Genomic DNA, 25631 nt, shown 5'->3' on the forward strand with positions numbered 1-25631 from the left:
GCTGTATATATGAACTATTATAATTATTATTATTGATATTGTAAATATATAATAGTTTCTAACAATCTACGTTATAGATTTATCAGTTAATATTGTCTACGAAAAATCAACGTAATAGGTTTATCAGCTTATATCGTCAAATAAAAATCTACGTTACGTGTTCATCCGTTAACGACTGCGACAAATCTAGGTTATGTGTTCTTCAGTTAATATTGTCTACGACAAATCTACTTCACAGGTTTATCGGTTAATATTGTCTACAACAAATCCATTTAACGGGTTTATCGGTTAATTTTGTATGCGACAAATCTACTTCACAGGTTTATCAGCTAACATTATCTTCGACAAATCTTTCTCAGAGGTTTTTCGGATAATATTGTCTACGACAAAAGGCGACACAATACCCTGATAACGGGGATTTGCCCCGACGCTCACATTTTAATTATTTCTGATGAGCTTATTACTAAAATCTTAAATGTTTCTAGAGGGATTCGAAGGGATGCAAGTTATTTATATTTAAGATTAATAAAAACAGGACCTTACAATTAAATATATTATGTAAAACGATAAGTACATTTAATTAAATGTAAAATGTTGTAAGATAAGCGGCTAGTACCAGATTTTATTTTTCTAGACGATGAATTAGTAACTTCCCGACGACTCCCTCACAAAAGATTAGAGATTTTATTAATGTATTCATAAGAATTAATTAAAATAAAAACACTCGCGAAAATTCAATTTCTGGCCAGATACACGAAAGTCGACCGCCAGTACTTCAAAACTCTGGATTATGCGTAGTATATTTGTGTGCGCGTTGGTAAGGAGTTACTACGTAATGATTCAGAGTTCAGACGCCGCCAAAGTTCCGGCCTGTAAGGTTGTGTGTCACCCGGCCCGTCGCTCCGGTCATTTCTTTTACGTATTTTTTTATTTAATCAAACGATTACTTTGAAATCTATTAGTTAAATTTTCTGTTTTTTATAATTTAACTTCTTCCTCAAGTGAGTAAAGGTTTTTTATATAAATAATAACCAATACAAAAGAATACATTATTAAATGCGTAAATGTGTAGGCACTTGAGAAAAAAGATGACACTAAAGTATTGTCGTTATGTTATTATGTATCATTTCTAGCCCAAGTAGACTTTTTTACTATTAATCCTTTTTTTCACGAAACTTGGCGACGCGGCTGTCTGACCGGTTGTCACAACCAGCGGCACAGAATGTTATAGAGTGCCCCTTCACTAGAATCGTTTTCCTAGTTTTATTTATTTACGCCCTACTGGGCTTTTACATTAATTTCTAATTATACAGTCATGTTAGTTGTAACAATGGAATATCTAATAAATTATGGTAAAATAAAAGGAGTTTTTTACTAAGGAGTGGTATTCTCTTATATTTCAATAAAGTGTTTGTGAAGAGTTCGTTTCATTACTAATACTCCAGGGCAATTACCGATTCGCGATCGTAATTATTCCGGTAGTCCCAATTTTTTTATATGTTTTATAAACTGGTCCCCTGATGTAAAATCTGAGTTTCCGACCTTGGCACACCTGTGCTCGCGCCGCCATTTTGAAAAAAACCGGCCGAAATCGCTCCAAAATCTAGTTTTTCCAAAATATCTCATTCCCAATGCAAATTTCGGCTAAATTAGCTAAACAATTAAAGTAGAACATAAAATTACTTACAACTTTTGTGTAAACAATTTTCTTCAATCTCTAATAGGTACCGAGGTAGAAAGTCGTAAAGGTGCGTATATTTTTGAAAAAAACAAGTTTTTTGCGCGACTAGCTTTGGTTTTTTGTAAATATTTCGTTTCCAGTACAATTTTGTGAAAAAATTATTGATATTAATTTTGTAGAAAATAAAATTTCATAAAATAAATAGGTATTTAATTTATGTGTTTTAACTCTAATATGTATCCAAGCTCTAATCCACCAAAACCAGTTAAATTACCCAACAACAAATTTTTGAAATTCGAAAGTTTTTTTTCCATAAAACAAAAACTCTACATCGAAAGTTTTTCTCCATACAGACAATCAGACATATGTCACCTATAAAATACCTAAAGTCATTCGAATATTAAAAAGAGTCATTAATCTTTTAAGTTTAGATTGTTAGATCATTTGTTGTAGATAGAATTGTGCAATTATCTCCCCAAGTTACTGCACTTACTTACGTTGAAATGATTTTCAAATTTAAGATAAAAATGAACCAATTTATAATAAATCTCTTGGCTAATATATACTTACGTTTCAGTTAAATATGGGAAAACAGAAGACAAAAGGAGTTTTATCCCGAACAAAATTACGGCACCAAGGAAAATGTTTAACGGAATGGAGAAGGTACTACTTAAATACACACATAAAAATAGATCTTTGGGATACGTTTTTTACAGAACATAATTGTACAATGTCAGCTTAAATAATTTTATATATGTAGATATATACATATATACGCAGTCGATAAACTTCTGAGCATATTGAATTTGGAGTATAAGAAGTAAATTAATTTTGATTTCCGGTGACATATTTTTATTTTTACCGAAATGCATTTTTTACACCAAATAAGCTCAGGAATCGTTGGTGAAAGTTTGTCGGGCATGTCTTAATACATCTCTAAATAATTAGGGAATAGAGACAGTATAAATAATTAACAATATTTCTCATTTTAGGAAAAATTCCGCAAGACTTCATCCAGATAATATTGCAAATAATAAAGAAAATACGAGTATTGTGTTAAACGCTATACCGACACTCAACATGGTAATTTTTTCACAATTTCTGTAAATATAAAGTAAATAATATTAATTTTATATGATTAAATAAGCGCTCTAAAAAAATTAACAAAAACTGACATTATTTTTCAGCACGGACCAGAGATGAATGAACCTGAAAAGTTTTCACTATTTGCTGGCTCTAGTTCTTATGACACTAACGTGCATGCCGTTTCCAGCCCCTTATAGCTAGGTCTGACGCAGGCATGACGATTGTTGTCAACTTATATGTTCTCACAACAATAATTGTTGAAGAAAAATAAAATTAAGGAATGAAATTTAAAACACTTTACCTCTGTTTCAATTTTTGGCCTGGTTTTGGTGGATTAGAGCTTGGATACGTATTAGAATTAAAACACATAAATTATATACCTATTTATTTTATGAAATTTTATTTTCTACAAAATTAGTATCAATAATTTTTACACAAAATTGTACTGGAAACGAGATATTTACAAAAAATCAAAGCTAGTCGTGCAAAAAACTTGTTTTTTTCAAAAATATACGCACCTTTACGACTTTCTACCTCGGTACCTATTAGAGATTGAAGAAAATTGTTTTCACAAAAGTTGAAGGTAATTTTATGTTTTACTTTAATTATTTAGCTAATTTAGCCAAAATTTGCATTGAGAATGAGATATTTTGGAAAAATTAGATTTTGGCGCGATTACAGCCGGTTTTTTTTTTAAATGGTGGCGCGAGCACAGGTGCGCCATGGTCGGAAATTCAGATTATACATCATGGGATCAGTTTATAAAACATATAAAAAAATTGGGACTACCGGAATAATTTCGATCGCAACCCCCTTTTTGGCGCTATGTGTACTGGCCTATAATACGGAATCCCCAAATATATCGACAACATTCTCACATTTATAACCCAGATAACATGTAGATACGTTTATCATCAACAAATCAATACAAAAACCGACCAATATCATATAACAACAAAGGCAAAGGCATATGGCAACAAAGAAAAAAAGAACAGGTATCCGCTAGTAAGCAGGGCGAAAAAAATCAAAGGCAGAATAAAGAACACAGAAAAAATGTGCAATTAATGCTTGCTTCTAGACTCAGCAATATACCACCTCTATCTATATTACAGCAGGTAATTTATACACCTGTATATATACCCGTCTATACGTACTTATACGCTCGTGTGTATAATTCCAAAATTTGATTGAAAAGTGAATTAACATAATGTTTCTAATATTGTTTTTATTTCATCACGAAAATACTTAATATATCAATAATCCGATGCCGAAAGGACCGATTTCACCGGAGAAAAATTCTGAGCAAGTAATAACTGATTTAAACATATAATTTTATTATGAACGTATTGAAGTCGTAAAAAATTTTCAAATACATATTTCCCATACATATTGTTTTCAATTATATATCCGTAATAGAAATTTTAAACCGTTAAATATTTATGTTATATACAGAAAGCCTACCTCAAACATTAACGAATTCTTAATGTATCATGAATCTATTTTAAATAACTGTACAGATGATACCCTTATCTTTGGTGATTTCAACATTGACATTCTTCAAAAAAATAATACATCTCTTAAATACATCAACACGCTAGACTCATACAACTGTTTCATATGTAACACATCCTATCCTACACGAGTAACAGATACCTCTACTTCTCTAATAGACCATATCATCTCAAACAGACAAAATATTTCCTCAAATACTGCAAATATAGATGCTTACCTAAGTGATCATAACATTTTGATATTAGATTACCAAAACAGCTTGAAACATCACACTAATAATAGAATACATTCTTTTTCAAACAACACCAAAACCGATAAAAACATGTTAAAAACATATGTAGAATCCCACAACTTTCCACACGAAACCACCAGTAATGCCAATGAAATCTATAATAATTTTAATGAATACATCAAAACAGCAATAAAATCATCCCAACATAAATCTGAGTTACGCATAGGAGACCAACGGAGGGGTAATACTCCATGGTTTGATGCAAAATTAAATGCACTTATCAAACAGCGCAACAATGCGTTTAAAATCTGGAAAAAAAATCAGCAAAGTGATATATTCACAGCACTGAGAAATAAAACAAGAAATCAAGTTACCAACTATAGAAGATATGCTAAAACCAAATACTACACGACTATATTTAAAGAAAACCTGCGTAATCCGCGACAGACATGGAAAATAATAAATGCAATTCTAACAAATAGCTCGACACCCCAGAAAGATGAAATTGAATGTCTTCTCATTAAGAATGAAGAAATAACATGCCCAACACAGATAGCTTCAACTTTTAACAACTTCTTTATATCAGTTGGGGAAAATTTAGCAGCTACAATTGCATCATATCCAGATGATTATATCACTATAAACACGGATCAAAAAGCAATCCAGTCCTTATACATGGCCAAAACAAATAAAACAGAAGTTCTCAGTATCATCTCTCAACTAAAGTCTAATGCATCTCCAGGTTTAGATGGAATTACACCAGTGTACCTGAACTTTTGCAAAGATATATTAGCTGACCACCTTGTTTTTCTTATTAATCAATCCCTGAATAGTGGAATCTTCCCAGATCAACTCAAGATAGCAAAAATAATTCAGATTTACAAAGATGATTGCAAAAAAAATCCTTCTAATTACCGTCCTATATCCATCCTCTCTGTCGTCTCTAAAGTTTTTGAAAAGGTTATTAAGCTTAGGCTCACTAAATATCTCCTATCAAACAATTTACTCGCATCCCAACAGTATGGATTCAGAAACCAATCTAACACAAAATGTGCTGCCTTCGATTTTGTATACGCCCTCCAAAAGATATATTTTGTATAGACCAGGGTAAGCATGCTGCAGGCTTATTTATAGATTTAAAAAAGGCTTTCGATACGGTTGACCATGGGATACTACTAAAGAAGCTAGAACACCTAGGCATTGTAGGCACTCCCCTGAAGTTACTCTGTAGCTACCTCTCTAACCGACACTGTCAGACCTTTGTTGGAAAGGGGACAAGCAGCATGGGAACGATAAAATGTGGCGTGCCTCAGGGCTCCGTACTTGGACCATTACTATTTTTAATATATATAAATGATATTGCTAAATGGGGACTTAAGGGTACAATACAACTCTATGCAGATGACACAGTGATTCTTTATCACAATAATGATTTAAACGAACTTGAAAAGGAAATGGAAAGGGATGTAGCTTGCCTGGCAAACTGGCTGCGATTAAACAAACTTAGCCTAAACATAAAAAAACACATTACATACTGTTTGCAAATAAAAAAAATGTAAGTCTTAATATAAGTCTTGATAATAACCGCCTTGAAAGGGCTGATGTTACAAAATATCTTGGCCTTTTCATTGATTCACAACTCACATGGAATCACCAATTTAAACATGTTCTATCCAAAATTACTCCTATAACTGGTGTTTTATATAGACTTCGCGGGTTACTTCCTCCCTCTCTATTAAAATCGATTTACCATGCTATGATTCACTCACATCTAATATATCTCGCCGGAATCTGGGGATTTGCTACAAAAAAAATGATTTCAGAAGTCCAAGTCGTCCAAAATAGAGCCCTGCGAAATATTTTCAGTTTACCTTGGGACACACATGTCAAAGACATCTACAGAAACACCCAAATACTTCCTTTTAATACCATTCCCACTTTTGAAATAACGAAAACTATATTACAAGTAATTCAACACTCGGCACATTCCAACACTACACTCTATTACAATTACGACGTACACCAACACAACACAAGAAATCACAACAAACTACATATACCAAAAATCAAATCAACAAAATATGGACTAAGATCCCTGGAATACATAGCTCACACAAAATATAATCAACTACCCAACGAGATCAAATGTGCAAGTCAATGTAAAAAGACCCAAACTAACATGCTCAAACTTCACCTTATTAATGACTATGTGAAATAATAATGTTGTGTATGTCCCATCATATGTCCATTTAATACATACAGCTATATGTTTCATGTAATGCGTATCATTCCCGCAATGAGTTTATTAACTCCTGGGAGTACAATGCTTTATATAATATACTATATTCTGTATTGTATACTTTTAATAAAAAAAATTAAAAAAAAAAAAAAATTGACGTAAATAAAGTAAAAGTTTTGTTTACACAGGAACAGAAGAAACCCGTTATTCTGGAAGGAAGGAGAATAGAAGACATATTTTTTATTTAACTGTATTAAATAGAATTTCGCAGCACGACTCTTTTTATGATTGTAATTATCTAACTTAGAGATAGTTGAGCGTATACTTCGAGATGACAAGTTCTGGGAAGAAAAAATGCTTATTAAATTAACTAATTTTTAAATGGATTGCATTCTTGTCGAGCTTATCGATCCTGGAGTCACAAGGTCTATGAATGTTCGTTATCCTCCACATATCTTAGATATTGTATGTAAAGAACGTCAATTTGGAAAGCGTCGTTTAGATTTCGACGAAATGCTATTTATTGAATAATTATTTTCGTTTTTTATATAAAATTATTTTTACTATTTCTAACTTATATTATAATAAATGATGGCCTTTATACAAAAAAAGTTGCATCTTATGCTTTTTACATTACATAATTATTTGTTTTATGTAACTTTTTGTAAACGATAATAATAAATATTGAAAATGACTGATATTTTATTTATCTTGTCAATATATTCAGATATAATTATGATTAGATATTATGAAAATGATTCGTGATTGAATATCGTATTGCTTTGACATCTGTCAATGAAGAACACTTCGGTTACGAGTCATAAGTTACTGCCTACCGTCTAGCAGTATGGTTACAGAAATCTGATAAGAATCATAAAATCATGAGCTCCTTCTGCAATAGGTAACGTTTCTATCGAAATTTACCTAAAACATGCACATTCAACTTAATATTACTATTCACATAGTTTGAAAGACGCCATTATTAAGCATTTCATGTTCAAACCTTACTCATGGGTACCATCTAGTGGATTTCATCGCTGCTCTGACTTCGAACTGTTCGTGGTGTCGGGTGTTCCCCGTTCCAACTTACTTCATTCCTCTGCACCCCGAAATATTATAATATTTAATTCGAAGCGGAGCGCGTGTGAAACTAATTTGCTTCGCCCACTTAAAGCGCGTTCACGTCCATAACTGATATTTTTTAGGATCTTATTTCGTCTTAAGGCGAAGCTTAATGCCAAATCACGATTTTGATTAATCTTTATAACGAATTAGTGTATATTATGAATACCAAAAAATATGCTTTAGATAAATTGAAGGTTTTCCTATCGCTTCGCTTGAGTAGAATACAAATAAATAAATAAATTACTCGATAAAAAATATAAATATAAACTACTAAAAAAATTTTATTCAATAGAAATGTATGAACGCGTACAGGAAACCACTTTAAAAAATACAGTATTATAGCTAAGATTATCTGTGACAGTTTTACTTGATCAACTTTAAACAAGTTTAACATAAAAATATTTACAAAATAAATAAAAACCAGTTTTTCACTTGAAATCGAACGTTTCTAGACTCTGTTTGTGAAGCGATTTTAATGCCTATTACCTACGTTATAAGGTATACCAAGAATATACACATTTTTGGCTTGTAGCTTCCTCTTAATATTGTCTGCGACAAATCTACTTTACAGGTTTATCCGTTTATCAGTTAACGACTACGACAAATCTAGATTATGTGTTCATCAGTTAATATTACTTCACTGGTTTATCGGTTAATATTATCTACAACAAATGTACTTCACAGGTTTATCGGTTAATATTGTCTGTGACAAATCTACTGCACAGGTTTATCTATATTTATGACAAATCATATGTTTATTAATTAATATTGTCTACGCCAAATCTACGTTCGGTCCATCCTCTCTGTCTCCCCGAGCGCTGAAACCGCCTGATAAATAGTTAGGTTTTTTTATTATTATCTTTGTAATAGACAAGTAACTATAGTCGTATTTTTGTGAATAACCTTTATAAAAACTGTTGCGAACTAAACTTTAGTTGGTTTTTTATTAATTTGTATAGTGTGAATTTCTAAGGACGTCTTGTTTTCACAGAATTTTAACAATTCATCAAATTTCAAAGATATAATAAAGTTCTGTGAAGGTTCTATTCAAGTTCTGTTAGTATCCAAGTACTGTGAAACAACCGGCCCACGATGAAATATTAACAGAACTTGAATTTTTAGCTTGAAATGTAATTAATTTGACCGTGAAAGTCACACTTTTTTTCATTTTTGAGTTACTAGTTTCATTTTGCATTTACAGACTGGATTAAAACGACGAGATAAGACGAACAATAAATACCCAATGCATTATGGGAGAGAACAGTGTGTGTCCCTTCTCAGCAATTATTTAGTTTTATCCAGCCAGTTTGTCAGTTATTGTAACGGCTTTTGGTGTCATTTTTTGTACTTTGAACGATGAACAAGAATGTGTCTATTTTTTGTGTTAGTCATCTAATTAGTTAAAAATGTGCGAAGATGGGGCAGATGAATGAAGTAATAAAATTTATAATACGGAGGGATAAGAACAGGTTTGTAGAAAACGTTACTCATAATCACGTACATGCGTACTGCGTATTAGTATTAGTGGCTGACAGATTTTTAAACCGCCCTACCCCGGACCGCAGAGATCGCGGACTTTATTAACGATCTGGTTGATTTGACAAACATCGATCGGTCGCGCAATGAAAATATTAAAAAGCAGTTATACCCATTGGCAGCACTATCAGAGGAATATTTTTAATCGAAATATCGATTTACCAAAGCAAATACGGAACGCATAATCAAATTGACTAAATTTCGAAGCAATTCGAAGCATACAATGACGAGTCAATGACATCGCAAATGTCATATGGAGAAAAGTAAAGTTAACAACTAAACGCTAAATGCGAATTTGACTGTGTTTTTTAGGATTGGAATAAAGTGGTGCCAGTCTAAAAAAATCTTATGATGATACATGAATATTATTATCAGTAAATATTTTAACGCGAGTATTTTACGGCCCTCTTCGCCGTATAGCTATACCAGCGCTGCAGCGGCGTATTAGGGAATCTTTATAAGTAAGACTGATTGGGTCTGAATTCTAAAATAAAAAACAATAAAAACACATAAATTTGTTTTTGACCACTATAGTTTTATTTTCACTCTACCGGTTTCGGAAAAACCCTTCCTTCGTCAGGAGAATATTAAAAACTGATCTACTACACAAAATATTGACATATATACACAAAAATGTTAAGTGTTTGAGGGAGGGGTGGACAAATTAGAAGGGGTAATTACGGGAATTCCAGGAAGAACAGAGCGGTTAACTGGAAATATGTCAAGAATAGGACTATAAGACAGATTAATTTGGTTATTTATTATACTGGAGTTATTATTGAGGGATTTTCTGATTTCAAGTTTTTTTTTTTTTTTTTTTTTATATTTACTCCACACAGGAGGCCCTGAAGAAAATAATTTCCCTCAGGGCCTATGTCATCTTTGGGGATGCTGTGTAGAGGGTCTTTTTGTGGAGAGGAAGGAGTGAACATGGCTCTTGAAGAGTCCCATGTTGTAGGAGGGAGGAAACACAGAGGCCGGCAGTTCGTTCCACAGCCGAGCTGTTGAACTTAAGAACGAATCGTAGAAGCGACCCGTTCTCATGTGACAAGTGTCAACTGTGTACAAATGTTGGGCGCGCGTTTGGCGTGTATCCCGACTACGCACCGGTGCCGAAGGGATCAATGACGCTAGTTCTTCAGAGCATCTTCCATTGTAATACCGATAGAATAAGGACAGCATACCTACCTGACGCCTGTGCTCTAAAGATTGCAGTCCGTTTGTTAAGATTGGGGAATCTATCAAACGGACCGCCCGTTTCTGCACAGAGTCAAGGGTTTTTTTCAGGTATTTTGGGGCTCCAGACCAGAGATGGCTGCCAAATTCGACAGTAGGGCGCACTTGCGATTTGTACAGGGTGAGCAGTTGAGTACTATTAAAGTATCTGCGGGCCCTGTACAGTACGCCCAGCTTCTGAGAGGCCAACTTTACTCTAGCTTCGATGGAGCCCCCGTACCTGAGCTGGTCACTTATAGTTACACCAAGCATATCAATGGAAGGCCTGTTCGGAAGATTGCTTCCGTTGAAGGAGACTAGATTATCATTTGGATCCCTTTTAGACGTAATCAGACAGGATTGGGTCTTTGAAACATTAAATTCGACGAGATTATTTTTACCCCAGGAGGAAATACTCTCGAGATAACCGTCCATTCTCTGCTTCAAAGCCCTCCGAGCCGTTGGAGTTTGTGTGCCCTTTGGGGGCTTGTCAAACAAAAAGCTATCATGAACTGTACTGTCATCCGCGTAACAATGAATCGGTGCACATGTCAAAAGGTCATTGATGTGCAACAAAAACAAAGTTGGAGACAGAACCGATCCCTGTGGGACGCCAGCATTTATGGAGTGCGAGGAAGAGGTGAAACCGTCAGCAACCGCCTGAATCGACCTATCCCTTAAAAAGTCAGCAATCCACGTACACAGGGATGCGGGAAGTCCGTAAGAATGCAATTTGTTGACAAGTCCTCGGTGCCAGACCCGGTCAAAGGCCTTGGATATGTCTAGTGCGACCGTTTGGGTCTCACCGTGACGTTCCAGGCACCGCCCCCAAACATGCGTCACATACGCGAGAAGATCACCGCATGAGCGGTTCCGCCGGAATCCGTATTGACGGTCGTTGATAATTTTGTTCTTCTCGAGGTATGTGAGCAGTTTGTCGTTGATCACACGTTCCATCACTTTGGACAGAACTGATGTGATCGCTATGGGGCGGTAGTTGGCCGGGTTGGAGCGGTCACCTTTCTTGGGAATAGGGTGAATTACCGCTTTTTTCCAACCAGAGGGCACAGTGCCACACTTCAGGGACATTTTGAAGAGCTTTGTCAAAACTGGAACTATTTCCGCAGCACACCTCTGCAATACCAGGGCAGGTATTCCATCAGGTCCACTAGCTTTGTTAACATCGAGCCCCCGTATGACGTGGAGTACATCCCGATGCCGGATCCTCAGCTTTTTCATATAGAAGCCGCAGTGAGGAACCGACGGCGGAACAGCACCCCCGTCGTCGAGGGTCGAGTTTTCCGCAAACATTTTCCCTAAAAGGTTTGCCTTTTCGGTGGCGGTGTTTGCTAGTGAGCCGTCAGGTCTGGTAAGAGGTGGCAAACTGGGTTTGCAAAAATTTCGACCTATTGAGCCCGCAAGCGACCAGAATGCTCTGCTGCCATGCGGGCAGGCAGCCAGCTTTTTGCTGATCTGCAGGTCGTGTTCGAATTTTGACCTATTGATGATTCTCTTGCATTCCTTTGCCGATTTGTTGTATGCTGATCTGCTTTCGGGCGTTCGAGATGTGTTGTAGGCTCGGTAAGCCGCGTTTTTTCGTCGAACTGCTTCGGAGCATTGTCGACTGAACCACGGCTTTGAGCCCACACCAGTTTCTTTAGTAGTCGATTGTATGAAGCCATCCATCGCCGAATTGATGACTTCACCAATCTCCTGGGCACATCTTGAAGGGTCCGAAGTCCGAAAACAAACAGCTGACCACGGAAAAGCATTGAAATGGACCCGCATACCGAACCAATCTGCTGACCTATAGTGCCACACTTTTCTCCTCAGCCTCTCATTGGTTGGTCTGAGGCTAACGGGGATTGATGTCGTCACTAGGCAGTGGTCAGATGATCCCAGAGGCGCTGTGACGTCAATCTTATAACCGTGTGGCACAGTAGTTAAGAATAGGTCTAACAGATTGGAGCGGTGAGTCTGGACATCAGGAACCCTTGTAGGCTCCTGAACCAATTGCTCTAATCCGTAGCAAATGGCAAAGGATTCCGCATGTCGGCCAGCCGAGTCCGTTGGGCCTGAGAACTTCAACCATGGTTCGTTATGAACGTTGAAGTCCCCCAGAACAACAAACTCGGCCGAAGGGTAGCGGGGCAAGAGATCATCAATGCTCAAGCAAGTGCTTCTAAATTACCTGATTTTTTGCCTTTATTACTACGGTAAAGAATTTTAACCCCTGTATCTTTACTAAAAGTATGATCGGTGGAAATGAGATGATTGGCAAACTCTGAAAATTATTGTTATTTAAACATCTTAAATGTTCCGTGATTCTAATATTTATATTTATAGTTGTCTTACCTATGTAGAACGATGGGCAATCATTGCAACATAGTTGGTAAATGCCTGTGTGGCTAAATTTGTGATCTTTATCTTTAGTATTTTTAAGTAATTTTCCCAAGTTGTTATCAGTATAGAACGCGGGTTTAATGTGGGTAGGCAAATTTTTGGTACTAAGTGAAGAAAAATTGGATATGTATAAGATTTTACGCCATTGAAAGGGATTTATGATTTTATTATTAGTTTCAGGTGTACCAAATAAAAATGTATTCGTCGAAATGAGTTTAAGTTTTTTATTCGGGATTTTATCAATTAAGTGTGTCGAGTAACCATTATTTAGAGCAATTTGTTTTATTTTTGACAGTTCAATTTCGAAATTAACAGCTGATAGTGGGATTTTTACTAAGCGGTGTACCATTGAATGATAGGCAGAATGTTTGTGTGATATCGGGTGGTTTGACGTGTTATGTATAGTGATATCCGTGAATGTCGGTTTACGATAGATGTTAAATTCAATTCTATTATTTATTGAAGTTAGTGTTAAATCCAGAAAATTAATCGATGCATTACTGCCTACCTCTACAGTGAATTGAATGTTTTTATGAAATGAATTTATAAGAAGAAGGAATTTAGTTAGTTGCCGCTCTGTTCCCGTCCAGATATAAAAAAATATCGTCTACATATCGTTTCCAAGTGAGAACATTATTTAAAAGTGATGACTTACAATTAAAAATCTTATTTTCTAAGTTATTCATAAAAATATCTGCCAACCTTGGGCTAGTAGGAGCTCCCATGGGTAGCCCTTGGCTCTGTTGGAAGACGCAGTTGTTATACTGGAAATAATTTAGATTAAGGCACATATTGAATAAACGAGACAGGTCATCAATCATATCTTTATCTAAATTAGAGGATAGAGGAATCTATGTTGCAATGATTGTCCATCGTTCTACATAGGTAAGACAACTATAAATATTAGAATCACGGAACATTTAAGATGTTTAAATAACAATAATTTTTCAGAGTTTGCCAATCATCTCATTTCCACCGATCATACTTTTAGTAAAGATACAGGGGTTAAAATTCTTCACCGTAGTAATAAAGGCAAAAAATTAGATAATTTAGAAGCACTTGAAATCAGAAAAGCCATCAATAATAACTCCAGTATGATAAATAACCAAATTAATCTGTCTTATAGTCCTATTCTAGACATATTTCCAGTTAACCGCTCTGTTCTTCCTGGAATTCCCGTAATTACCCCTGCCACTTTGTCCACCCCTCCCTCAAACACTTACATTTTTGTGTATATATATGTCAATATTTTGTGTAGTAGATCAGTTTTTAATATTCTCCTGACGAAGGAAGGGTTTTTCCGAAACCGGTAGAGTGAAAATAAAACTATAGTGGTCAAAAACAAATTTATGTGTTTTTATTGTAAATTATGATGAGCCACAAAGTGAAAGCTTTTTACAATTATCTAAAATAAAAGCTTGGGGTACGTGGTATCAGCAAAGGATCTTTACTGTTTCACCTGATATCATATTATGGACATTCTCTATAACCTGATATGTATTTGTAATTGGTGGATCCACCAATGCTTCTATATTTTCTTTCTACGATTTCTTCCGCCATTCATATCCAAAGTGCTAAGTAATAATTTATGTGGGTAATATTTAATCAGCTTAAAAAATGATTATACTAGAATGCCTAATGGATTAAGATGATAAAAATTTGTCTAGAAAATAATATCTTTTGAGGCAACAGATAAGATTGTGTAATAAATTTTCAAATCCTGACAAATTGAAAATGGATTATTTGGAATTACCACAGACGGACTTATCTTTTCTGAATGTAATGATTAATGATAGTTCCTTCGACCGGATGAAATTAGAAACACTACTGCCAAAATACAAATATTTAACACTGTTAAAAAATATTTTTTAAATGCGGTGGGAAGAGCCAAGTACTTCCTTAATGTGATTCATCAAAATATGTTCAATTATTCATCAAAATATATATGTTAATTGTGGAATATATTAATAAACATACACATAATTGTGTGAAAGGTTATAAAGAGTTTTGGTATAAAAATCTACATAAATGTGCCAATTTACAAAAGTTTTTTCTATGTATATCTACATAAATGTGCCAGTTTATAAAAGTTTTTGGTACTATCTAGATAAATGTGTCAATTTATAAAAGTTTATATATATATGTAAATATATATATTCACTTAAATGTGTCATAAATATATTTTTTAATATATACACGACATATTTAATATATTAACACATTTATGTTTTGTTATCTTACTATTTTATAAATTGACACATTTGTATATATATATCCAACTCTTTTATAAATGGACATATACACGGTGTCCGGAAACTCGTAGTACAAGCGGGAAACTGGAGAATCTACACCACATGGGGAACCCAAAAAAACATAAAGTTTTTTGATTTGAGCATTTTCAAAAAAAAAAAAAAACCAAAAAAAAATTTTTTCGGCTATTTTAGGGTTAAAGTTTTTTCTGGTGTTTAGGGTTGAATAACAGATGTTTTAACCCTGCAGAGCAGAAATATTTTATGATTACACCGGGTGAAATGAAGGGTGATTTCAAAATAATGCTTCAAATCCGAGTTTCTTCATTTGTTTTACTTTCAAATAGTTTTAATTAGTTGGGTACTTTGATCTTCAGTAATAATTTATAAGAATTTGATTAAAAAAAAAAAATTAAAAAAAAAAAATCAACTTCAAACTCGATTTACTCGATAACGAAAGCTCAAATAAAAAAAAAATATACTACAAAATCGACTCCAAATGTGATGTAGATTCACCAGTTTCCCGCTTGTACTACGAGTTTCCGGACACCCTGTATATGTTTCAATTGAAATTAAAAATTGATACATTATGTATATGTCAAAAAAATCTATAAATATAATTTATAAAGAGTTAGAAATATATATAAATATGTTAATTTATAAAAGTTTTTGAAATATGTATATGAATGTATTCATTTATAAAAATGTTTGATATAGTACATAAATGCAATATTTGCCCACTTTATAACCAGTAAGAAAATTTTAAATAATTTTATTTTTATTTTTACAATAATAACTACGTAATTAATCACCACTCATCTTAATATTTTTGTAAACAAGTACTTATTTGTCTATACATGTTTGTCTATTTCAAATTCGTTATTTTCATTTTACGTTTATCCTGACGCAGAAACCATTGGTTTTGAAACATTTCGATTATTTGGATTAAATAGTTGTGTATACAAAGTTATTTATTTAATTTTAATTGAAGTGACTCCACAAAGCGAATTGCCAATTATTAAGGAAGATAATGTGATATATTGTTTTGAAAAGATTTTTCTGTGTTTGTTCTTATATGCCAATTTACCTCATACTCATTACTGTACGTTATAATTTTTTTTACACAAACCATATAAACTAGCTGATAAAAACCCAGCGATTCTTATTTTTAAGTAACAGAGGGCACCACTTCCATTTACAATAATCCTAAACTGTACAGTCATTATGATAATAAGTAATAATCAGATTAGATGTGTTTTTAAATATATATCTATTCGATTTTCACTTTTGTTTTCGGTAATCTTGGGAGCGGAAATTAACCCACTTCCCGACATCCAATCGAGCTGAAACTCGGCAAATAGTCTCGTTGTCAATGACAATGCATTCTATCAACTTTTGGCGGCAATCACGTGACCACCCGCGGCACATATAGGTAAGCATTTCTCTGAAATCGGATGACATTAAATCAGTCTAGAGTTATCGACTCCAGTTCCTGGGTAGGAAGACGATTATAAATAAAACATGCATAGTAGACACAAATATTTTATTACGTTCCTCTTAAAACTACAATTTTCCACTATTTTTCAATTCAATCGCCATTCTAATTCAAGCACTTGTCCATGACGTTACAAATTCGACCGCCTGGGAATGTAGCCAACCTGTCACACCATTTTGAAGATCTTCATCGCTATCGAAGTGCTGGGCCTCAAGTCACTTCTTCATGTAGATGAACAAATGGTAACCAGATGGAGCCAACACCTGGCTGTACAGTGTACGTGGAGATGAACAAATATCTTTCTTTTTCTTCGAAGAAAATTTCTTCTGAAAGCTTATCACTTTGTGATGACATTATTTATTATATTAAAACACAAATAACTTTGTTCACATCACTTTAATATATATAACCTCTACATGTTTCATGAACAAAGTTCACCTCATCAGGAGCAAGTGTATACTTAACAATCATACTTACTCCTGATGAGGTGAACTTTGTTCATGAAACATGTAGAGGTTATATATATTAAAGTGATGTAAACAAAGTTATTTGTGTTTTAATATAATAAATATGTTTCTGTTTGTTCTTCAAAGAATTTCACTTTCTTCTTATAATACTTTCGTCATTTCTTTATCGTTTTGTTCGAAAGTTCGTCTTTTAATTATTTCAGTTAATTATTGACATTTTCACTAGCGACACTTTTTATGTTTTCGGTATCTCCTACAACGGTTTTTAATACAGTTCTGAGAGTATTATCAATTATATTTTCCGTAGTCCATTCTGTAGTTATTTTTGTATCATTGGTTTTAAACGTCTCTTTTTGTAGAACACTTTCGTCAGCGTTGTTTTGGGACTGTTTTGAGAATTCTGTAGTTTCGTCGACATTTTCGTGAAAGGTTAGAAGGAACAGGAGGACAACCACTCCCACTGTGGCCAGCAGTCTCCAAAAACACTGTATACGCGACATTGTGAACCAAGGTTTGCACTATAAAGAAAACAGTCAAATACCAACGGTGTTTCGCATTTTAAATTAACAAAAATTTTCGTTCACTTTTGAAAACTGGATTTACTCTGTATAGCTCCACCCTTCTTATCGATTACTACTCATAAATCTCAAAAAGGCCAAGTGCCATAGAAAGATAAAACGTATCACATATCATTCGAAGGTTCTTAGATAAAAAATTATCAATTGTGATTAGTTTACTATTTACTTAGTGAGTCGCGCCAGTGGTAATCTGCTTTATTTTTAACGTACGTAGAAGTAATTAATAGTTAGGCGTAATTGCAATCAGTTAATTGTTTCGAGTATTCGTGTGTAGATAATATTTTAGTATCGCCCGTGTATAATATCAATATCTAAAATTCTGCTTTAAATGAATTAACAGAAGTGTGTGGCAAATGCTTCAATTCAAATATTGACAGAACAATTAAATTTGGCATGTCTTTTAGTTACTATGTTGAGGCGTACTTTGTCTAAATCGATCCTCTTTCACATCTGTATAGAATTATTATAGTACACTTCTAAAAGGTTAATTGCGACTATGTGGCACAAATTTTAACAATGTCGCACGCGTATCGCATGTGGTTTGTCGTCTCTGCTTGTAGCATGCGTCTAAAGTCTAAAGTATAAACGATCCACGGAAGCAACATCTTTTTGGTGCGACTTCTTTTTATGGCTGACCGCGGCGGCTGCATATTTGGTAATAGCTATGAATAGTTGAAATACAATAAGAACGAAGCTACCCTCACTAAAAAGGTATACCAAGAAACAAACTTATGTAAAATCCGAAACTATACGAATATTACATATGCCTTTTAATGAAATACAACATTTATGAAAACATCGTAAGTAGGTACATGAACACTGCACAACACAAAATAATAAACTGTACATAAATTCTAGTGGTAAAAGAAACATGGGCCATGAGTAGGGTTGCCATCCGTCCCGATATATCGGGACTGTCACCTTTATTGAGCTATCTGTTCCGACGTCCCGACAAAAGCCTTAAATGTCCCGATTGAAATTGTGTGAAGACTTTCAGCGATAATCTCTCTGAGCAACATAATTATCTTAAGAGCTTTCTAGAGGAGAATGGAATTCGATCGATTCGGTTGCAGAGAAGTGGCTTTACTTTTTCAAAGAAACTGAAAATCCGGAAAGAAAATGCCTTCTTTTGAAATTATGCGAGTATTTATTTTCTATTCCTGCTCACAACGCCACAGTAGAAAGAGTTTTTTCATTAATGTCGGCCCAGTGGACTCATGAACGAAATCGCCTGCTCCCAGAGACTGTGGAGTCGATTTTACAGTGTCAAGTCAATTATAACATGACTTGTAAAGAGTTCTACAATTATGTTAAAAGGTACCCAGAATTGTTGAGAAAAGCGAAATCTTCTGAAAAGTATGGCCAGCCAAGTACTTCTGCTAGTACCAATTAAAGTAACCTATAAAACAAACATATTTACTTATTATAAAATAAAGAAATTGTTTAAGTATTACAAAATTTTTATTTGCTCCATCCTGAAACGTCCCGACGAGACCCTGACCGAATATGGCAACCCTAGCCATGAGGGTGTGCACAGATACAATCTCCATACCGATAGCTTGACAACTAATTAATTTAATGAAATACTGATTAGTAAGCAAAATTAAACTGTACTTACGTAAGTTAATAAAGAATAATATTTAGATTTTTTTAAATGAGTAATTTTAAGTTAAGAAAGTGAAATATGTATATTTCTTTTAACTTAAAATAAATAAAAAATAAGGGTGATTTTTATAAATATTAGTACAATCGTATTTACTCGCTAACTGCTTCAGCTTATCATTTGTTGTCTTTAAACCACTAATTTTATTATTCCACAATTCCGGTTCCCATGATCAAGCCGTACGATCCGCTGACCATATTATAATGGCGACATTGTTCGAGACGTTGAAACTATTTTTTTAAATTGATTTCAATACTGTCAGAGAAATTAAAAATAAAAAGTATTTACTGAAATAATATTTAGCGCATACAATTCTGAACGTATTCCTCATACATATATAATATAAACATTCGAGCAAACTGAATAATAGAAGGTTTAATAATAGGTTTACCAAATATCTAAATATATATTTTGTTTCAAATTATAAAATATGGTCCATTAAATAAGATCAATTTTTCACGATTTTAGAGGAAACTTTGACAATTATTTGTGAGTTATTATTTTTTTAATAGTTACCACTAAATTAATTACCTCTAAAATCATCAAAAATGTATCTTTTACAGTCTTAATTTTATAATTTGCTATATAAATAAATAAAGAAGCACACATCCGTATTAGACATTTGCTATATAAATAATTAAAGTAACAGACATCCGTACTAGAAATTTGCTATATAAACAATTAAAGTAGTAGATGTACTGGACATTTGCTATATACATAATTAAAGTAGGGGACATCCGAACTAGACATTTGCTATATAAATAATTAAAGTAGCAGACATCTGTACAAGACATTTGCTATATAAATAATTAAAGTAGCGGACATCCGTACTAGACATTTGCTATATAAATAATTACAGTAGCAGACATCATCCGTACTAGGCATTTGCTATATAAACAATTAAAGTAGCAGATGTACTAGACATTTGCTATATAAAAAATTAAATTTTGGTCTTAAATCCAAATTTAAGTTTAATATGAAAAAAGCAAAAAAAACATGCCGATATAGAGATTTCACGATAGCTGACATAACATAACATAACATAACAATGCAATGAATTCCTTTGTAAACAGCAAAGACATTCGATGTTGTACACAAATAATTGCCAAAACCATATAACAAAATAAAAATAACAAACCTTTCAATCAGAGGATCCAAATTGTCCAAAAATGTGAAATCGGAATGAACAGTCAATGTCACTTGTTCGTGACAAGCCAAGGGCCCATGTTCTGCACGAATATAATTGGTAAAAACCCAATAATCTCCTCTTTGGCTCACCCTACTTTCAAAACCTTTATCAAAGCATTTAAGTTTTTCTCTTAACTTTTTCAGAGTTTCGGGTAAAACTACTGTTTCATCAGATCCAACATCAGATGATCGATTGGTTGTATGCATTTGTGTCACTCCAGTATTCTGTTCTATTGTCTTCGTTGGTTGCATCTTGTTGGTATTTTGCTCCGTATTGTTTTGTTTGATATTGTCTATTATTTCTTCGGCTGGTTCATTCACGTCAATGCTCATTATTTCTCTCATTTTATCGACTATCTTATTAGTTAGTCGATGGACACTATTTGCTTTTCCTATAACAGATATCACAGTTTTGGCACTTTCATTGTCAGATTTTATCGTTTCTATTTCGATGACACTGTTGCCAGTTTCGTCAGCTTCACTGGGTTGTGTATCGGGGTTGATTTCGACAAATCTATGTATTGCGTGACCACTTTGATTTAATGGATCGCTTGACAGGCGATTGAAGATGAAAATTAAAAGAAAAATGCTTAACGCTGCCAGTATTCTCCAGTCACAACCTTTTCTTGGCAGCATTTTAACTGGAAAAAAAAGATACTAATAAAATTTGTTTAGTGTCTAAGAATAAGACAGGATATTGGAAAACATCTCAACAACTCGATCTGGCAGATATTTTAGACATAATCAAGTAGAAAACTTTTAAAAATTCAAGAATTTGTGTTTCCAAGAACTGATTAAGTTTGTCGATATCAAGTTTTCTTGGCAGTATTTTAACTGGAAAAAAATATACTAATAAAATTTGTTTCATTTCCAGGAATGAAACAGGATTTTGGAAGACAACAACCCAATCTGGCAGATATTTTAGACATAATCAAGTAGAAAACTTTAAAAAATTCAAGAATTTGTGTTTCCATGAACTTATTAAGTTTGTCGATATCAAGTAAGAACGAAAATTGATAGTAAAATCAGATTTGCTTCAAGTGATTAGATAACCGCGAAATGATTTGACATTAAATTAGTTTAAAAAAAACCTAAATGGGATAGGTTAATGCATGAGTAATATTAATGTATGTTCATATGGTCGAGATATTGTATGTTATCAGGGAGGTCTTTCTTGAGATTAATTTGGGTAATTTTACGGCCCTCCGACTGAATTTCAAGTAAAAGTTTTGCGAAATCTAGTTTGAAACTCTGCTACCTGCCACAATTTCTTTCTTCGTTAACTCACACTGATCATCATGCCGTTTCCACGCCCGGGTATGAAGAGAGGACAGACAACAACTCTGTCTCTGAACCCACTCCTTGCTTCATTCTCATTCATAAACACTATTCTGTTATTCTGACTCTTGACATGGCCAGAATCGAGTATTGATTCACTTGATCGTATCGTCCTCGTGCGTCCCCAACTACTTCTACCTTTACATTCCGTGTTGTATATTCTCCTACTTATTTCTTTCTTTGTTCATCCGCTCTGCATACCAAAACCACTTAAGCGTACCTTTCTTAAAATAAATTAGCCATTACTAAACTAAAACTAACTGATAAACCTACCTGCGAAGGAGGGCGGTCCGTCTGATCGCCAATCCTTTGATAGCAGACCGATTTCCATCTATACTGCACACACGCAATGTGTGTTCTACGGGTAGTTCAATTGAGCTTGCTCGAAGGAACTAGGAGCATTGATGCCCTGTGCACCGGTGCACTTGGGGTTGGGTTCATAAGAATGGGCTGTCTCTTCGACTCGTTTTTTTTTAAGTCAGCCAAGTCAGCAAGTGGAACTGCCATCTGTTTTTCCTAACTAATTAACTAACCATCACACCGTTTCCCCGCAAACATCTCGGTATTGGCACATACTCCTATATAATCCTGGTGACTTCAAGATCCGCAATAATAAATCCCTTCTTACAGCCACTACCTTAACCTAACCTAACAACGCTTCCCAATCCGGTGGTGATATAGTTCCCCTGTCTTTACACTGTGCAGAAGGGAGCGCTCTTGTGAGGTGTAACAATAGAGAAATAAAAATCAATAAAATTTTATCTTTGTTTACACAACTGTTCTGTTTTGACATAGAATCGCTTCGTGATACCTATGTATACCTCTCGGCACATATTTAATTTGAAAGCTTTGGCCTGATGACGATAAAGCTAAATAATAGTGATATAACATAATAGAGGGTTTTCCAATAAGAGGTGTTATTTTGAATAACCCGCTATTTCGGTAGATGTTACTTTTGAAACTGTCATTTTTATTAAATTTGTCAAGTAGAAACTACGCCATTAATAAAAATGGAACGATACACGCTTCAACAACGCATTGAAATTATTAAAATTCACTTGAGTGAATCAAATCCAAATCATCTTGAGTGATGAGGCCCATTTCCACCTCGGTGGCTTCGTCAACAAGCAAAATTGTCGCATCTGGGGCTCGGAAAACCCAACAGTTATTGTTGAAAAGCCTTTTTTTTTCAACGTGTGACTGTTTGGTGCGGTTCATGGTACGACGGAGTCATTTGACCTTACTTTTTCGAAAATGAGGCTGGAGCAACAGTTACGGTGAATGGATTGCGCTATCCAGAGATGATTAATGATTTTTTATGGCCCGAATTGGATGGTATTGATCTGGACAACGTTTACTTTCAACAAGACGGCGTTACGTGCCACACAAGCAAAGAAACCATTGATCTTTTACGATTGAATATCAAAATAACACCTCTTATTGGAATACCCTGTATTATCCAAACAGCCTGGACGTTCTAATCCTGCCATGCGTTGTTGAGCAGATAGAAAAAAAATAGCACTTGTTGCTTTTATGTCCTACAAATAGCGCTGTTCTTTTTAAAAAAAACATGTTTTTACCTGTCACAGGTGACATCGAAAACGCATGCGTATTCGAATACAACATTGTGTCAAGATTTCAAAGCAATCGGTGAAATACTTTCGGAGATTTAAGATTTTGAACAAACGAACATTTACATTTTTATTTATATAGATTTCGATTATCGAAACAAAAGATAAAAAAATCAACCTATACTCTATAATATAATATATTTATTTTAAAACTCTTTGACTGAGGATTAAACCTTCCTACCTAGGAATTGGATTCCCCATTGTATAAGACCGATATGAATTCATTAATTATCCCCACGTATCCCTCCAGCACCAAGTTGGCGGCGGAGGAGAAGACGAAAGTCACAAGAAAACTGTCTCTGTCACAGAATCCCTCAAAGTGTCTAGTACTTCTATCTGTTGTAAATTCATAAAAGCCTCCAAGAAATGGAAATGCACCTGCATCCGACGGAGGCGACTCAGAGTGGAGAAGGTCGTACTGAGGGTGATGGAAGCTCTACCGTAATAAGATGATTGACGGATTAGGATTCCAGGTTGGAAGTAGAAAAATTACTAAAACTGGAGAAACTTCAAAAAAAGGTACAGGACAGCAAGTACTGTCGAAAATGTAGAGAAAGGATGAAACTACCAGATGCTACAATGACTAGTGAAAATTCTACTCAAAAAGAGAAACAAATACACGCGAAGACATAATTTAAATGCATTTAAAATCTGTAACAGAATAAATAGTATGGTATTTTAAACAAGGGTCCTTACCTTATTCATTGGCATAATAAATGAAGCTTTTTTTGATGGAAGAAGGATTTAAAGTACTATTTTAAAGACAATTTTTACATTGAGATGTTGAAGAGTGTGAATATGCTGTGCACATTTTGAAAAGAAAAATCGTAAAACTTTGCAGGTACCTTGGTAAATTGAATTATTCTATTAGTATTTATCTTTCTCGTTATTCATAATAACGAAGAAACTGAAATAATAAGCACACGATTAAATGCTTCAGACCCTTGTGAAATATCACACAATCTGACAGTACTAATCTCAATGTAACGTCATCAAATGTGTTCCCGTGTGCGTTTGATTGCCATCAAAATTTAATAGAATGCATTGTCATCTGCCGAGTTTATTTAGACAGAAAAATATTGAACAACCTTGAATTGAGAACCCTTTTTTACAGAAATTAATTTTAAAGAGATTTTTAATTTATTTCAGTTTTTGAAGATCACTTTTTATAATTAATTTATTTAATTTTTTTTCAAGAATACGGATATCCCCATTTTGAATTTCAGGAAAAACGAAAATCCGGATTTTACATAACAGCTCCGGATTTGCAATCCTTTTTAGTAAAAATACAGAAAATGAAGTTTTACTAGCATGAAGGAAGAAAGCATCCGTTTTTTTTTCTGTTTAATCCTATTTTCTTAACACGGGATGTTTCACAGAAGTTAAACAATTCATAAAATTTCAAAGTAAAAATTCAATTTTAGTGAATGTTCTAATATTATTTCACAGCGCTTTGATAATAAAATAACTTGAATATAACTTTCACAGAACATGAATATTGAATTTGATGTGTTATGAGTTATTTAAATTCTTTTAAAACAATTCGTCCTTAGTCGCAGCAATTTTTGGAAAATATTCGTTGTCAAATACCTTGGAAATAGAAGCACTTTTTATTTAAATACTTGGATAAGTTGATTTTTATACTGATTGCCGCGCCTGACAAATGTAAAAAATAGGTCAAGCTATGAAAATTCTCATTAAAAAAACTACACGTTTTATCGTCTTTCGAAGTCTTCTAAGCAAAAATTGTATTAGAAAAACTTTCTTTAGAATGACATAATATAATACAAGGATTTTTTTTCATATTAGAAGTCAATTGATGATTTATATTTAGATGAGACATAAAGCAAAAAAATGGTTCCGTTTTTTTACCTCCAACTCTCTGACTCTCCAACAAAAACTACCGAACTATCCTGCCAACAAGTTTCAACGAGATATTAGTTTGCAGTAGCGCCTCTAATTGTAGCTCTATGCTATTAAGTTGTCTAGTTGA

At 33.9% G+C, this 25631-nt stretch overlaps 1 protein-coding gene across 1 annotated transcript in view; it reads right to left on the reverse strand.

The window, feature by feature from the left end:
- LOC149414857 (beta-1,4-glucuronyltransferase 1-like) overlaps positions 1 to 20876 on the reverse strand; it is a 44583-nt gene extending 23707 nt beyond the window's left edge. The window contains exon 1 of the mRNA XM_089643401.1: positions 20620 to 20876. Coding sequence (XP_089499527.1) covers positions 20620 to 20876 — 257 coding nt within the window. The remainder of the gene's footprint in view (positions 1 to 20619) is intronic.
- Between the last annotated feature and the right edge of the window lie 4755 nt (positions 20877 to 25631).

The sequence above is a fragment of the Hesperophylax consimilis genome, chromosome 19 (genome assembly GCF_061612785.1).
Source record: "Hesperophylax consimilis isolate HC1 chromosome 19, BYU_Hcon_1.0, whole genome shotgun sequence".
NCBI lineage: Eukaryota > Metazoa > Arthropoda > Insecta > Trichoptera > Limnephilidae > Hesperophylax > Hesperophylax consimilis.